The 14578-nt window shown below is 47.8% G+C and overlaps 1 protein-coding gene across 1 annotated transcript in view; it reads right to left on the bottom strand.

Annotated features, from left to right (window-relative positions):
• The window catches only part of NRAP (nebulin related anchoring protein), a 75120-nt gene that overhangs the window by 14428 nt on the left and 46114 nt on the right, over positions 1-14578 (bottom strand). The window contains 10 exon segments of the mRNA XM_060286069.1: positions 668-979; positions 1828-1935; positions 2280-2384; positions 4293-4391; positions 5649-5753; positions 7461-7658; positions 9344-9457; positions 9977-10084; positions 10801-10905; positions 12539-12637. Of these exon segments, the coding sequence (XP_060142052.1) occupies positions 668-979; positions 1828-1935; positions 2280-2384; positions 4293-4391; positions 5649-5753; positions 7461-7658; positions 9344-9457; positions 9977-10084; positions 10801-10905; positions 12539-12637 (1353 nt within the window).

Genomic DNA, 14578 nt, shown 5'->3' with positions numbered 1-14578 from the left:
GGCCCCCACCCCAAAGTGCGGTAGCGAGGGTGCCGGCACCGGCAAAGCAGTCGGTGGGTGTCAGCTCTGGGGGCAGTTCTTCTCCTCGCCTCACCACCACGCCTACTGCACACAGTCTAGCCCTGAGCCTCTGTCTCGGACCCCATCCCCATCCCCTGCGACAGCCTCTTCACCCACCCACACACTCGCTTCACTCCAGCCTCCAGTACGCTGAGGCTGCTGCCGCTCAGGGTCTTTGTTCAAATGTCACTTTTGCAGTGAGAGCTACCCTGACCCCCATTTTAAGTCGCACACACACGCTCACACCCCCCGACCCAACTTCCCCGCTCTGTTGGTCTCCATCTGGCATACTACACGCCTCACTTATACTCTATCTCCTCCCACAGAACGGAAGCTCCGTGACCCCGGGAGTTTTTAGACTCTTTTGTTGACTGTTGTATTTTTAGACTCTTTTGTTGACCGTTGTATCCCCAGGGCCTTGAGGGATGCCTGCCACATAGTAGGTGCTCAACAAATATGTGTTGATTGATTGAATAATTGAATAATTCCAAGCAAATCGTTTGGGGGATCCGAAAGGCTAAGGAAGAAGCAGAGATTTACACGCAGGCCTGGCGGGAGGAGGAAGGTCGGGGACTGATGTGTGACCCACGAACCCCCCCGCTCCTACCTCACTCTGCAGGGCGTGAGCTTTCTTGGCCCAGGCCATCTTCAGGTCCTCGGGCAGTGCCGTGAATTCGTGGCACCGTGTCCTGTAGTCGCGGTCGCTGGCCAGGGCCTGGGCCTTCCTGGCGTGGACCAGGGGCACCATGTCCATGGGCAGGTGGCACTGGGCTCTGTTGCCTGCTGCCTCCCTCCTGTACTGAAGCTCACTCTGCAGCCGGCCCATCCGCTGGCAGTGCTGGAGCCGGGGGTCGTCTCTCACACTCTGGGCCCCGATCAGCCTCCCTCGCTCCTTCACAAAGTCGTGCCTGTAGAGAAACTGGAAGGTGGGGGACCAGGCGGTCAGGGGCTGGCATTTGGGACGCTTACATTTCGTTTATGCGTTTTCCTTGCAGACTGTAAGAAAATCACCTGTTCTTACACTAGGAGGAGATGATTATAAGCAAAACCACAGTGAGGCTGGCCTGAGAGCACGGCTTCCTCCCTGGGGGAGGAACAGTGGAAACACTGCTCCCTCCCTCCCATCTAATTAAAACCAGATCCTTAGAACCAAAGGGAGGGGCCCACTCCCCTTACTTGTCCTGTGCCCAAAAGGAATTTATCAAAAAGGGTAAAAGAGAAACTTGTGCTTTATCCCCTTGCACTTGACAAAACATCAAACCCCAAAGACGGGATCCATTTATTTGAAGTCTACATTTTCTGCGATTTGTTTGTGGGAAACAGAAAGTCACCTTCATGTCCCAAAGCTATGGATGCTATCAACAGAGTGGCTGAAACACAGCTGAAAATGCTACCGCCGACGCGGGAAACGACAGAGAAGCAGAATCACAATCTCTACTGCGAGTTCTCTTTCTAATTCTGGGTGGAGTTAGAAAACGGACAGTTCACACATTACGGGGAGATCGTTGCCTAGACACTGCAATTAGAAATAAATCGTAATCTTCTTCCTGCTAGAGACTTCTGCCTGCATTTAGCTTCTGATTAACAGGGCCTTTCTTTCCCTCTCTCCGTCAAAGAATCTCATTCATAACTAATATATTCTGCAGGTGACATCCTGTCTCACATGCTGATAGATTTGCTTTAATTCAGGAAAATCAGCCATAGACATTGTTTTACATGAAGTTAACAGAAATTAGGCCGGATGGAAGGTCATATCATTCAACTCACATCACTGGCTATATCTCCAGAGACCCGAGCCGCCTGGAAGGGGAGGGCGTCTATGGTCAGCTTGTAGCCTTGAACACGGAGATTCCGCCAAGACTCCTTGTATTTTGCCTACGGTAGGAACACATGTAGATCTTCTTTAAAAAAAAAAAATTACATGGCTCAAAGAACAAATGCTACCCCCTTTTATTTGTAGTGCGGTGTTCCAGAATCAATTCCTGACAAGCAAAAGCTTTCGATTTTGCAAAGAAAATCTCATTAGCACCCTCTCGGAAGTGGGCTCTGACACGCAGGTATCAACACATCTGTGTAAAGTATATTCCACATGAGTGTCTACAGGATACATTGTTTAAAGTTTCTGTGAAAGTCACCAGGGTCACTGTTAGGTCCCATCACAGACACAGACACATGTGGCCCTGGAGCACATCTCAACCTCAGCAACGGGAAAGGCTTACATCACTCAGGTTGGCTGCATTTGTTTTCGCTCGGACAAACTCGGGCAGGCCCAGGGTCATTGTGTACTGGTGTCTCGCGTCCTCGCCTGCTGCTTTATAGAGGCGCTGGGCAGGAAAAAAAAAAAAAAAAAAAAAAGGCAAGAAGGTAAGTGCTGTGCGTTTCTGCAGGGCTGGAGTTCCCTCCTTTGCAATTGGGAAATACGTTTGTAAAAGGCCATTCGCTGGGTCGTGGGTACACCTTCAGCCTGGAGAAGATGTTTTTTTTCAACAGAGATAGTCCTTAATGAGTCAAATTGAGTGCTGTGAAAGGAATGGGAAAGAAACTGCAAGTTGCTTGTGATGGGGTTCAGGACATGTTACCCCAATATATGGTACCTTGGCATAGTGCGTATTTTAAGCTGAAGGAAGCTGGAAGCAGCAGGAGATGGAAGACCTCTCCCTGACCTTCTCCCCTCTTGTGGGAGCTGCCCTCCCTCTGACACAGGGAAGGAACAAGCTCATCTCTGACCTCGGAAGGACCGAGAGGCATTTGAACAAACAGACCTCGCTAAGTGTCCCCCAGTTCCCTGCCCTTAGCTCACCCCCTTTTGCCCTACACATTTTCCCACGACTGTCCACTCTTCATCAAACCTAGAATAAAAACGCTCAGGTTTAACCGTCCCTCCCTCCTGGACTCCATTTCCTTGTGAAGACTCCTGCACCACCTAAAGCCTATATTATATACATTTGTATGCTTTTCTCTTGTTAATCTATCTTTTGTTACAGAGCCCCAGCCGACAACCTAAGATGGGTAAAAGAAAACATATTTTCCCCCTTCCCTATACTTTGCTCAATAATAGGCCGAGGGAAGAAAAGCACCTTTAAGAATACTATCGTGGTTCTTCCCATTGCAGACTTTTTTTTTTTTGCTGAGGACACAGTGTAAAGACAATACTAGGATCTGGGAAATTTAGGAGAAGCTCTGCCGGTTGGAAGGGAGGTTCCCAAACCCCAGTCTGCATCCTTTACTAAAATCCCGGGATCCTGCCACGGGCAGACTCACACCACTGCTGCGCTGCACGGCCTCAGCCGTTGTGAAAACATCTGCTCTCGTGATTAGAACTGGATCTGTGGTTGCTGAGTCCTCCAGGGCCAGAGGCCACTGCAGGAGGCACTGTTACCCCTCAGCACCCCAATGACAAAGCAGGCAAGAAAGGTTCAGTGGGAATTTTAACTTGATCATGTCACGCTACACAGCCCTTTGGATTTTCTTATCCCAAGCTTGGAACTAATGTGTAAATACCCAAATCTCCACTGACTTTGAAAAGTTAGAGTCAGAAGGAGAATTTTAAAAACGAAATTTCATTCTCTGCCAAGCTCACTCGATATTTCAAACTTGTCAGAGGGCCACTAAGAAGAAGTAGAGCTGGAATGATGATTTTATGGAGTGAGATTCTTTCCCCTGGGACCCACCCCTCTGCTAGAATATTAAAATGATAATTGGGTAAGTGGTGAGTGAGAAGAGGAAGCAGAGAACTAAGAAGCTTGGCAAACATCACACTGTATCACTGTCCCCGGACAACCACAAATCTTTCCCATCATCATCATCAGAATGACAGTGGAGAAATGATGAGCCAATATGTGCCCAGCTAGAACAGACGAATGGCAGACCAGCACGTCTCCAACTTTAACGTGCAAAGGAAACCCGTGAGGATCTTGTTAGATGACCATGTGGATTCGGTGGGTCTGGGGTGGGGCCTGAGGTTTGGTATTTCTAACAAGCTCCCAGGGGATGCTGATGCCGTTGGTCCGTGACCACATTTGGGGGGCGAGACGACAGACTAAACCAGATTTCTTCCTGGGCCTTTTTTCCTTCTGGAAACTGTTGAGGCTCCATCTAATGACACTCTTTTCTTTCCATGCAAACACCCATCCTTCCCGCGACCCCCGCCAATCCCACAAATATTCACACATATTTTTTAGCAATCCAGCAGTTTTTAAAAAGCCCATCCCAAAGCCGTCTGAAGATTTTACCTCGTTTGTAATCTGGTTGCTGAGTTTTGCATGAGTGAGGCTGGGAGTGTCTGTCACGGCCGTGTACTTGAATGACCGGGGATGCTGACGATATTTACTCTGAGCTCACACACAAGAGGCAATAAGAAGACAAGGTAAGATGCAAAAGCAGCAGAAGAACATGCTCATTAAGCACTAGCTATAAAACCTCGTTTTGCAAAGGCTGCTAGTCTGTGGCCCAGAATCCAGTCCGTCCCCTGCTCTTGTGACCTCAGAACCCAGTGGGATGAAGCAGCAGAGAGGAGAGGACGGATGGAATCAGATACTTATCAATGGGAAAGGGAGATCTAGTCCTTTGCTACGAATGTGAACACAACTATAGAGATTCATGTTTTGCTCCCGAATTTCCTTTGCTCGCTGGAAACCCTGGGCTCCTCAGCTTTGGGGGGGTACCAGAAACAACCGTGCAGCTTAAAATAATCCACATGCCTGTATGCCACTCCAGGGGATGGGATTCAGTAAATCGTCAGTGGGCTCTGTACTTTGTTTAAGTTCCAAAGGGGATTCTGATGCACCATGAGGTTTAGAAACCACTCGCTTTAGTGATTTCATTGGAAAAGCAAAGCACAAAATTAAATCTCAACTCCCACAGTGAGGCCAATTCCGCTTGCTCAGAGCTTCTAATCAATGCGTGAGCCATTCTGAGGCACCCAGGCTGGACGCTGATCGCCTTTTGCTTGCAGTGCCTTCCATTATGCCTATCTGCCGTGAATGGAAATCCCAGAGCCCTCCCAGGGGTGGGCAAGATTCCTCAGGAGTTCAAAGAGCTTAGAATTCCAGACTTCAGTAATTTACCAAGAAGTTATCACCAAGCTTATAGCCACCATTTCATATACAGCCGCCAGAGAAGCACAGGGCTTAGATTAGTGCTGACCCTCACAAAAACTAAATGAGAGAGGTCTGAGCATTCCCATTTGACTGATTAAGAGGTTGAGGCTCAGAGAGGGCAGGTGACTGGCTTGAGGTCACACAGCAAATGAGTACTGGCCTGCAATTTCAGTCACTACATGTGTCTCCAAAGCCCGCCCTCTTTTCATTGTACCACAAGCCACTCTTCAAAGGGACCCTAGGAAAGTACATCTTAGGATCCAGCAAATAATTCTTATATGTTAATATAGGAACTGGCTCGAGATCTGCAAAGCTATCTTAAACGGCATCCAGTCTGAATGGAGAAGGGAGTAAGGAGAGAGGCTGGGTGAGCTGCCACTGCTAACAGTGTAGCATCTAACTGGCATTAGTAAGAAACAAACAGATTGTTGTGTAACCTCTACCGTGGAATATACTTGACACCCCCAACCCGTCCTGGTCTCTGGTTACCTCACTGATGAGTTCAGATGCTCTCTTTCTCCCTTCAATGTCTAACGTGCCTGGAATGACACAGGCAACGCCTCGCATGAAGTTCAGGTCCGACCGGTACAAATTCTACAAGGAACAACACGAGAAATCAGAAAAGCCAAGCTCGCAGAATGAGGAAGGACCCACGACAGACAGCATCATAATCAGAACTCAAGGCCAAGGCAGTCTCTCCAGATACATCACACTCAGCAAATACACACACGCTTCTTACTTAAATGCTCATTAGGGAGACAAAAATGTAGGTCAGAAGAAAATAATTCTGCTGTCACTTGTCTCCGTAGCTGTTAGAGGGATGCTTGGCGGATTTTTATTTTAATGTGGGCTATCAAAAAATAAACGCTGGAGCGGATTGTGGTTAGAAAGTCAGCTGTCTTGGGGCAAATGTGGAAATGGTTTAATGGGTCTTCAAAACAAAACCCAGCAGCAGAAGGCAGCATTAATTAATCATGGGTTAAGAAAGAACTAATAAATGAATCCAGAATAATCTGGCAAAGGCCCGAGTCTATGTGGGTGGAGGCGGTGTGTGTACCTGAGGGGTCTGGGCTGACAGTTTAAAGGGAGCCCCAAGTTCACTCCCCTTCGGCCACCGAGGTGCCCCGGTGCGTGCCGCCTTCCAATTGCTATGGCAACGAGAGGCAGGGGAAGTCAGGGCTCTGCTCAAGTGACAAACGGGCCCCTGAGTTGAGCGTGGCTGCTGCCTCGTTCCTCCACCTGCTGTCGGGTTCCTGACAGTTTATGTCACTTAGTAAACGCTGTACACAGGCGGAAAATTCCAGTGGACAACAGTAACCCGGATCTGAGCACCGCTCAGCTCTCAGGCCCTGCCAAACCAGAAAGAGGGTTCTGGGGGGACTGTTTTATTTTCCAGCAGAGGTCCGTTACTTGCAAATCTCCCGGCACGGAAACGTGGTGGCAAGCTGGGAGATGAGGCGAGTACCAAAAAGGATGCTGCTGCCTGTTGGGAAGACACATTCTGTATCTCCTTGGGAGTGAGGACATCCTCCCATGCTTCCCAACGCTCCTGGGCCTGCCTGCTTCAGAAAACAGGTGGCATGAGCTAGAAATGCCCTCATTGGGGTGGGGGTGGGGCGTGAAGGCCTCCAAGACTCCTTGGGAGGACTCAGGAAGGGTCTCTGGGACCCTTATTTCCCTGCCCTCTGCCCAACACTCTCCTCTGCCTGAAGTGGGTCAGTTCCAAAGGGGCTCTGAGCAACTCTCCCAGCAGATCTCAGGCCTCTTCCGAAGTTGGGTGGCCTGGAAACATATGACGCGCCAAGAAGAACCCCCAGCTCAAGCTGGGGCCAGAGGCAACACCGTTGGCAAGTCTTGAACATGCAAAACCATAAACCTTGACAGCGTCTTCCTTGGACACCATCCAAGTCCCAGCACCCACTTTCTCATTTATAGTTTTATGATCTTGCACGACCTATTTAACTTCTTTGAGACTCACTATAGCTTCTCTGTAAAATGGGGATAAAGAGTACCGATATAGGGTCATTTGGAGGATTAAATGAGATAATGCCTGAAAACACAATGCTCGGAATTCAGCAGAAGTACTCAATAAACGGCTGTCGTTGCTGTTAACAGATCTGTGCAATTGTGCTTATGAAGAGCTAGGCAGGAACAAGCAGGGCAGGTGCTTTAAAAGAAAACCCAGGTACGGGATTTCTCATCTCGGGAAGCCCCACTGAGCCACCAGCAGTTTGTGGGTCACTGCCTCACGGTCAGATTTAAGAGGAAAAGAGCCTGGAGAGAGAGGCCCGGTCCCCTTACCTCACTCTGCAACCTGTGAGCTTTCTTGGCACAGCTGAGCCTCAGGTCCTCGGCCAAGGACGTATACTGGGGGAGTGGGTGTCTGTAGTCCTGGTCGCTGGCCAGGGTCTGAGCCTTCTTGGCGTGCACCAGTGTTACCATGTCCAATGGCAGATGGAACTGTGCCTTTGAGTGTTCAAAGTCTTTCCTGTAATTCACCTAGATGGGCAGACAGATCAATAGCAGCTATTTCAAAGCCGCCATTTGCATCAGGACCATGAGGGAGAGCAATGCGACGTGATTGTCCCAGGTGAGCCCAGGTGGCTTTCCTGGCAGGGCCAGGGCTCCTTTCTTGCAGTGACTGGCTTAACAAGCAGGGCTCGTCTCCAGGTCCTGCCACTCACCATCTCCAGCTCTTGGATGATCAAGGCCCATGGTTCCCCTACTTGGGGAAAATACAGAAGTTCAAGGGACAGATATAATGTCAGTGGTTCCCTTGCTCAAGTCCTTAGATCTTCCCATTTTCCAGAGGCAAGAAGACACACGGCTAAGCGGCCGCCTGCTCCACACGCTTTCTCCCCATTACCCTCTCAAGTTCAGACTGAGACACCAGGGGTTCTCCTCTCATGCTAGGTAACGGAGAGCTTCTTCAGACATCAGATAACATCCCAGTAAATCTGGGAGCCAGGAGCAGTGGGCAGATGCTTGAAAAGCCAGTTCTGAGGGGTGGGTATTCCCAAGAGCCCAACATGCATCCTGAGGGAGGAAGGGAGAGGCCCATTTCCAGACCTCAGGCTCTGCCCCAGTCCTTGGAGGAGCGTTTGAAGGTCCACAAAGCTCACTCTGGGCTTTCTGGGGAGTCAGATGCATAAGCGCCGCCTCTTCCTCCACCCTTCCCACTGCCCTCCAAGCTCCAGCCACTCGTCCCTAACCTCCGACCCCCACCTCCGCGCACCCTCCCCACCCCTAGCATACGGCCAGGGACAATTCATGTCCAATCCCGCCCCAGTACCAAAAGTGGAGAGAAGTGTTAGAAACAGGGAAACTGAGGCAGAGAACAAAAGAGACGAGAACATGTGAAACTGTGGAAAGAGCATGCGATGGCAAGCTAGCTGCACGTTCTAGTCTGGCCCTTGCAAGCTGACCTTGGGCAAGGGATTGAGACACTCAGAGTCTAGGTTTCCTTATCAGTAACCAGGATGAACAAGTGATGCTCCTAGAAATAAGTTGATGATTAAATGAGACACTGCATGTCAAATGTTTAGTCCTCTGCTACATGTTGGACACACATTCGATTTCATCACAGCCGTTAGCCAACTCACGTATGGGCAAGGAGATACTGTACACACACATGTGCCAGCATCCAGGGGATCAAATCAAGGGGTGCAAACTCAGATGCCACCAGAGACCAGACAGGCAGCATAAATGAGTGAAGGGGGGGGGAGGAGGGGGTGGCTGCATGACTAGGAGAGTACAGATCCCTTCTAAATGGGGCTCTCAGTAATCAACTTCAACAGTAGCCTTGAGGAATCCAGGTCTGGCTTCTGCACAGAAGTCTAAAACTTTTACGTAGAGTTTTCTGTTTTGCAAGGTTTGCAATTAATTCGCTCTGCAGACCCAACAGAACACCTCTGCAGTCCAAATCCAGCCCACAGGCTCCCATGTGTGGTCACTGGTCAAAACCCTAGAATGTCCAGCCTGGAAGGGAGCTAAGGGGTCAAGTAGTCCTATCTCTCACTTGACTGAGGAAGAAGCTGAAACCCAGAGGAGCCAAGGGACCTGACCACGCCACCTAGCTAGCTAGGACAGAGCCAATACCCTCAACCGGAAGGACACAGGATAGCTGCCGGCTGTGCGTCATTAGGTGGGGGGCCCCCGGCTCCACTGCGTTCTCTCCCACTTACTTGGCTCTGCAGAGAGCTCGCGTACACTGAATGCGCAAGGCTGATATCATCTTCCAAGCTCCGGGAGCCGAGCATCTGCCCTTTCATTTTCTCAAATGCCTCTTTGTATTTGTACTAAAGGGAAAGAGAGCGGGAGAGAGTAACAGCTCGAGGACAAGGGACACGGAATGGAAGAGGTGGGTATTGGGTGAAAATGTTTTGTTCTTTTGACAGTAACTGGGTGAGTTAAAAGAAAAGGCGCGGGAGTCGTCAAAAGGCCTATTCTTTCATATGCAAGCCTCCCAATGACTAAAGGGCTGGGATATGAAATGGCAGGACATGAGAGCGCTTGGGCCGCCCACACTGGAGGAAGGTGGGTACATTGTTAACAGTCTCTTCACGTGGACTTGCTTTAGGAAAGCGCTTGGTGGAGGGTGCATTTCATCTGCCGGGGGTCCATATTTACAGTCCAGCATCAGCTTTGTACCCTGGCTGGGGGATTTTTGCTGTTGTTGTAAGGCATGTTCCTCCTCACAGTCAGTTGGGAGAGCAGAGGATGTTATCCACAGGCAAAAGAAGGCAGGGGTTAGGGGCAAAGGGAATAAAAATTGGTGAGGATTCAACATTGTCCTAGGAATGGAGGTGGAGGCTTACATCACTTATGATTTCACCAGAAGCCTTTGCCGCCTGGAACGGAATGGCATCCAATCTCAGTTTATAGCCACCGTCTCGAAGTTTGCTCCAGGATTCCTTGTAACGCGTCTGTCGAGAAGATGTGCACCAATAAAGACCCTCCCGTGACCTGGTGGTTTCCTGAACTCCCATTATCAAAACGAGAATCTGGTTTCTTGTGGAGTTTTTTTCCCCCAGTGAGAGATCACTGTAGCTTAGCAAAAACCAACAAAGAGTTGGATCCTGCCTTATGTCCACCCCTGGAGGGGAGAGCCATGGGGGTGGGTTTAAAAACCAAGAGCTTTGGAGTCAGAACCAGATCGCTCTGAGCAGCAGTTGATGGGAAGAAGGAGGCATGAGGCTGCGTGGGCACAGCTCTTGATGGAGAATAAAGATGAACGACTGTCTCTACTGAAGAAGAGGAAAGTGGGTGCTGATAGGGATGACGGAAGGGAAGAGTTAAGTCTCCCAAGTCTCTCTTTGGCTGAATGTCTATATTCTGATGCTCCCATATTCCAGCCCCTCAGTACAAATGTCCTTTGCACTCAGGAAGTTTTCCTCGTCTCATCCTTATCAATGAGCTTGAATCTTCTGCAGGACCAGTTACATAATTTGCAGGGCCCAGTGCAAAGGAAAACATAGGGCCCCTTGTTCAGAAATCTCAACAAATTTCAACATGGTGACAGCAGAGCATTAAACCAAGTGTGGAAGAACAGGACGCTTCTGAGCATGGGATGCAGTACAACTGTGCAGGTCCCTGAACCTCCAGTAATTAAAACCAGCCCCCCCTCCTCCATCAGCCTCACCTCACTGATATTCATGGCATTCAGCTTGGCCAGCAGGACTTCCGGGAGATCCGCTGTCTGTGTGTAATGATGCTTTATGTTTTCTCCTTGTTCCCTGTATAACCTCTGTGGATGGAGAGAGGTTTTGCATTAAACCCAGAAGCCTCCCCCATACAGCCGTCAGACAAGTTACACTCCAGGAGACAAGGGCACTGCAGCTGCCACCTCCGCACAGAGACAAGATCTTGGGCGCCCTGCCTCTCCCTGGCTCGTACGGCTAAGCGCGGTGACATGCACTTCATTCCCTCCGGAGTTCTAGTTCCCAGCCCAGAACATGACAGGCTGAAACTTCCCTCTCAGTTAATACTCCACTTGTAGCACACTGCTGAGACGGGTGTCAGATGAGAAAATGATGGCTGGTTAACATCTAGTAATTTCGTTATTAACTATAAGCTAAGAAAGGACATCAAAATTCAGCAGGCACAAGAGAAAATGGCTCTTCCACAGGCGAGCTTTTCTCTGGACCTTCTACCCTCCCGCCACCTCAAGGAATCTTGTGCTAATAAACGTTTCCTGGGTGGGTCTGGGGCGCTCTTCATCTAGAACTCTTATCTGGGCTTATGATAATTCTAGTAGTTAGCAATGACACGTGGAGTTGGCATCTGCCACCAGAGAAAGTTTCTAAACCAGGCTTTTCCATCCCAAATCTTATTAGATGTGTCCAAGTTTCTACGTATCACAGCAGTGCCCCCTAGAGTTGGTTAGGATAAGGAAAAAAGCAGCTATTTTCTTTTTCTTTTTTTTTTCCATACAAAAGTTCTTGTTTGACCATCTGTGTTTCTCAGAATTAAACCTGCTTCTGAAGGGGTGATGGTCAAGAAATTATACATTTCTAAACCCGTAAGTTTGTAAATCATCCCATAACATATTCTGACGGGCACTCAAGCCATCTCAGAATGCCTGTCGAATAAGGGCCAACAGGAATAATTTGTTCAATGGGGAAGCAAGGGAGACATTTTGAAAGCCCTCCCCACCAAGTTTTGTCAATTTCCCGCATGGCAAGTTAAATGGTCTGAAGATATTTAAAAGGCACGTCCACCCTGCGCAATGACCTGGGGGCCCCTCTCAGTAGAATCAGCCGACCAGGGCTAATCCATGTCTTAACATGAATTTTTAGAGGACCTCATCATTCCGTCTAGTTTACGAGGAACCCTGCGCTGAGAGGGCAAAAGGCCAGATCTCGGCTTCATTTTATAAAGGGAGTATGGGAAATGGCTCGAAAGTTAGTCTAAGGTACATAAATCAGACCCAAATCCTTTCCAAAGTCTTTGGGAGAATTCGGAAAGCAAGAATTCCTGCCGTGAGTCCCAAGAAGCCCTAGGCATTCTAATTCCTAGGTGTTATAATTACCAAGAATTTCGCCCAGAAGTCCCATGTCTGAAAACAATGCTTCGAAACAAAAGGAGAGGGGAAAAGACCTCGACCACAGACAAATCCTGGAGACGTGCAAATGGGGAGGAGTGAAAGCATGGGGCAGTGGGGTGGTGGAGCCCTCCTTGGCATCCTAAGAGCAGTGGTAACACCCATCTACATCCTGATGAGGAGGCCCCGCCACTAAGGTGAGCCCTCAACAAAGGATAAGAAGCTCCTTCATCCTTAGAACAACAGAAGGAGCAAGCCAAGAACCCCTGGGCTTCAATCGCAGGGTTGAAAGAAGAGCCCACTCTTAGAGTCGTAATGTATATACATTATCGCTTACATCCACTGCTTGGGTGTAACTAATTCTGGCCTGGACCATCTCCGGAGTGTCTTTAATACTGGTAAACTTCAAAGCATCTGGATGCTGACGGTACTTCTTCTGTTGAGCAGAAAAAGATCAAAGCTGTGAATTTTGTGCTGTTCTTTCATGCCATTTGAAAGAGAAAATCATAGGTTGCTTGAGATTAGAGTGAATTTGTGAACATAATTATTATTCGGCTTCCTCCATCTTTATATCCCAGGTGCCTTCAGGTTAATATTTGTTTCAATTTAAGAATAACCTCGTGTCAATTAACATTAAAGTATTTCTACCTGGTGCAAAGAAAACATCTCAAAATTAGGTTATACCAGTAAAATACTAGAGGATACACACTTAGTAAAGGCTTTTTTATATAGCCTTCAAATACTGTCTTGCAGTTGTTTACATATTTTAGTTCGGGTCTCCCAAGCAAGAAAGGACACTCACAGTTACATTGATCAGCTGAAGCTTTCCATTTTCCTTCCACAAAAGAACTGGGCAGAGATTACCAGAGTCAAAACCCTTGCATTTAAGTCAGTGACTGTACATTATCTAATCACTTTAGAAACCGGGTCAGTTAACATACACAATAATTCTATAAGTGTTATAAGAAAAAGGGTGCTATTATTGAAAGGAGTCATCATACAGTTTGAAACAGACTGAGTAAAACAAAAAAAAAATTACAAGAAATTCAAATGCTAACAAAGTCCTAGATACCCAATTTTGAAGTATTCTGAAAATTATGCTTCAATTCATTCCTTTTTTTTTTTTTAATTACAGTTCCAGTAGACTGAAAACAGTGGCTACCTTAATGGGATTATGAAGTATATCTTTTCTCCAATCAAACAATTATTTTAGAAACACTTCCTTATTTATTGGGTTGGATATTTGTATACTGGGTTGTCTTAAGAAGACAGTTCAATATCCAGCTGAATTTGACCCATCAACTGTTTTTGTAAACAAAGATTTATTAGAACAGAGTCATGCCCGTTCACTTACGTATTGTCTATGGCTGCATCATGCTACAATGGTAGAGGTAAGCAGTTACAACAGAAGCAGTGTGGCCCACAAAATGAAAAATATTTACCATCAGGTCCTTTACAAAAAAAGGTTTGCTAACTCCTGCTTTAAATGACAGGTGTGTGTGCATCTGTGGCTCTTTCACGGTGCCTGGCATTCTGTCTGAAAATTTAGAGGCCAATCCAATTTGACACTAAACTGGACATGTGCCAAACTGGAATGAGATGGTTGGGAAAAGTTGCTGGAAGATGTCTTGCCTTCCTGAAGTCTGAGGACTAAGTATAAAGCACGGAAGATAAGCAAATCTGTTGAATAAGTTTGCAAAATGTGGTAGAAGATTAAGACCACCGTGGGACAAATGGTTCCAAAAAGATCCCTTGGATGCCAGACTTTGATGCATGAAGGAATCATCTCGAAGTCTAAGTGATGTGTATAATGGGAAACGGTACCTTTAGCATCTAGTGCGTAGAGGCCAGGGATGCTGCCAAACATCCCACAGGCCCAGGACAGCCCCACCGCACAGAATTATCAAAACGTCCACAGGGCCAAGGTTGAGAAACCCTGATCTAATCTTTAAAAGATCTGCTCAGGGATACTGCCCTAAAATGCGAGGAAAGGGCTCCTTTCATAAGCCTTCGGGTCCAGCGAGGTTGGCTGCGAGTAGACGGGAGTGAGATTCAAATAGGAATGAGACCCTCCAACAAAAAAGAACCAGAACCGTGTCACGTGTTCGACACCACATGAATATTCAAAAACTGTTTACACTGCCTGCTGCAGAAAGAAAGGGAGAAAATGTGCGTGAAGTCACAAAAGGGCTTTCTAGGTGCAATAAATGTATCTTTTTATCATCTGTCCCGTGTTGCTTCATTAAAAAGGTAAGTTGCTGGGTAGCAATTGAGCTCTGTTTGATTGTCATTATTATTCATAATATCATTTGTCACCCACTTTGTTTTGGCCCGGGCTCTCTGGGCCCCTACTGGGGTGTGTTTGGTATGTAGTTTC

Source organism: Globicephala melas, chromosome 16 (assembly GCF_963455315.2).
Source record: "Globicephala melas chromosome 16, mGloMel1.2, whole genome shotgun sequence".
NCBI classification, from domain to species: Eukaryota; Metazoa; Chordata; class Mammalia; order Artiodactyla; family Delphinidae; genus Globicephala; species Globicephala melas.
The sequence above is the reverse complement of the archived record's forward strand: the minus strand, read 5'-3'. Positions and strand labels throughout refer to the sequence as shown.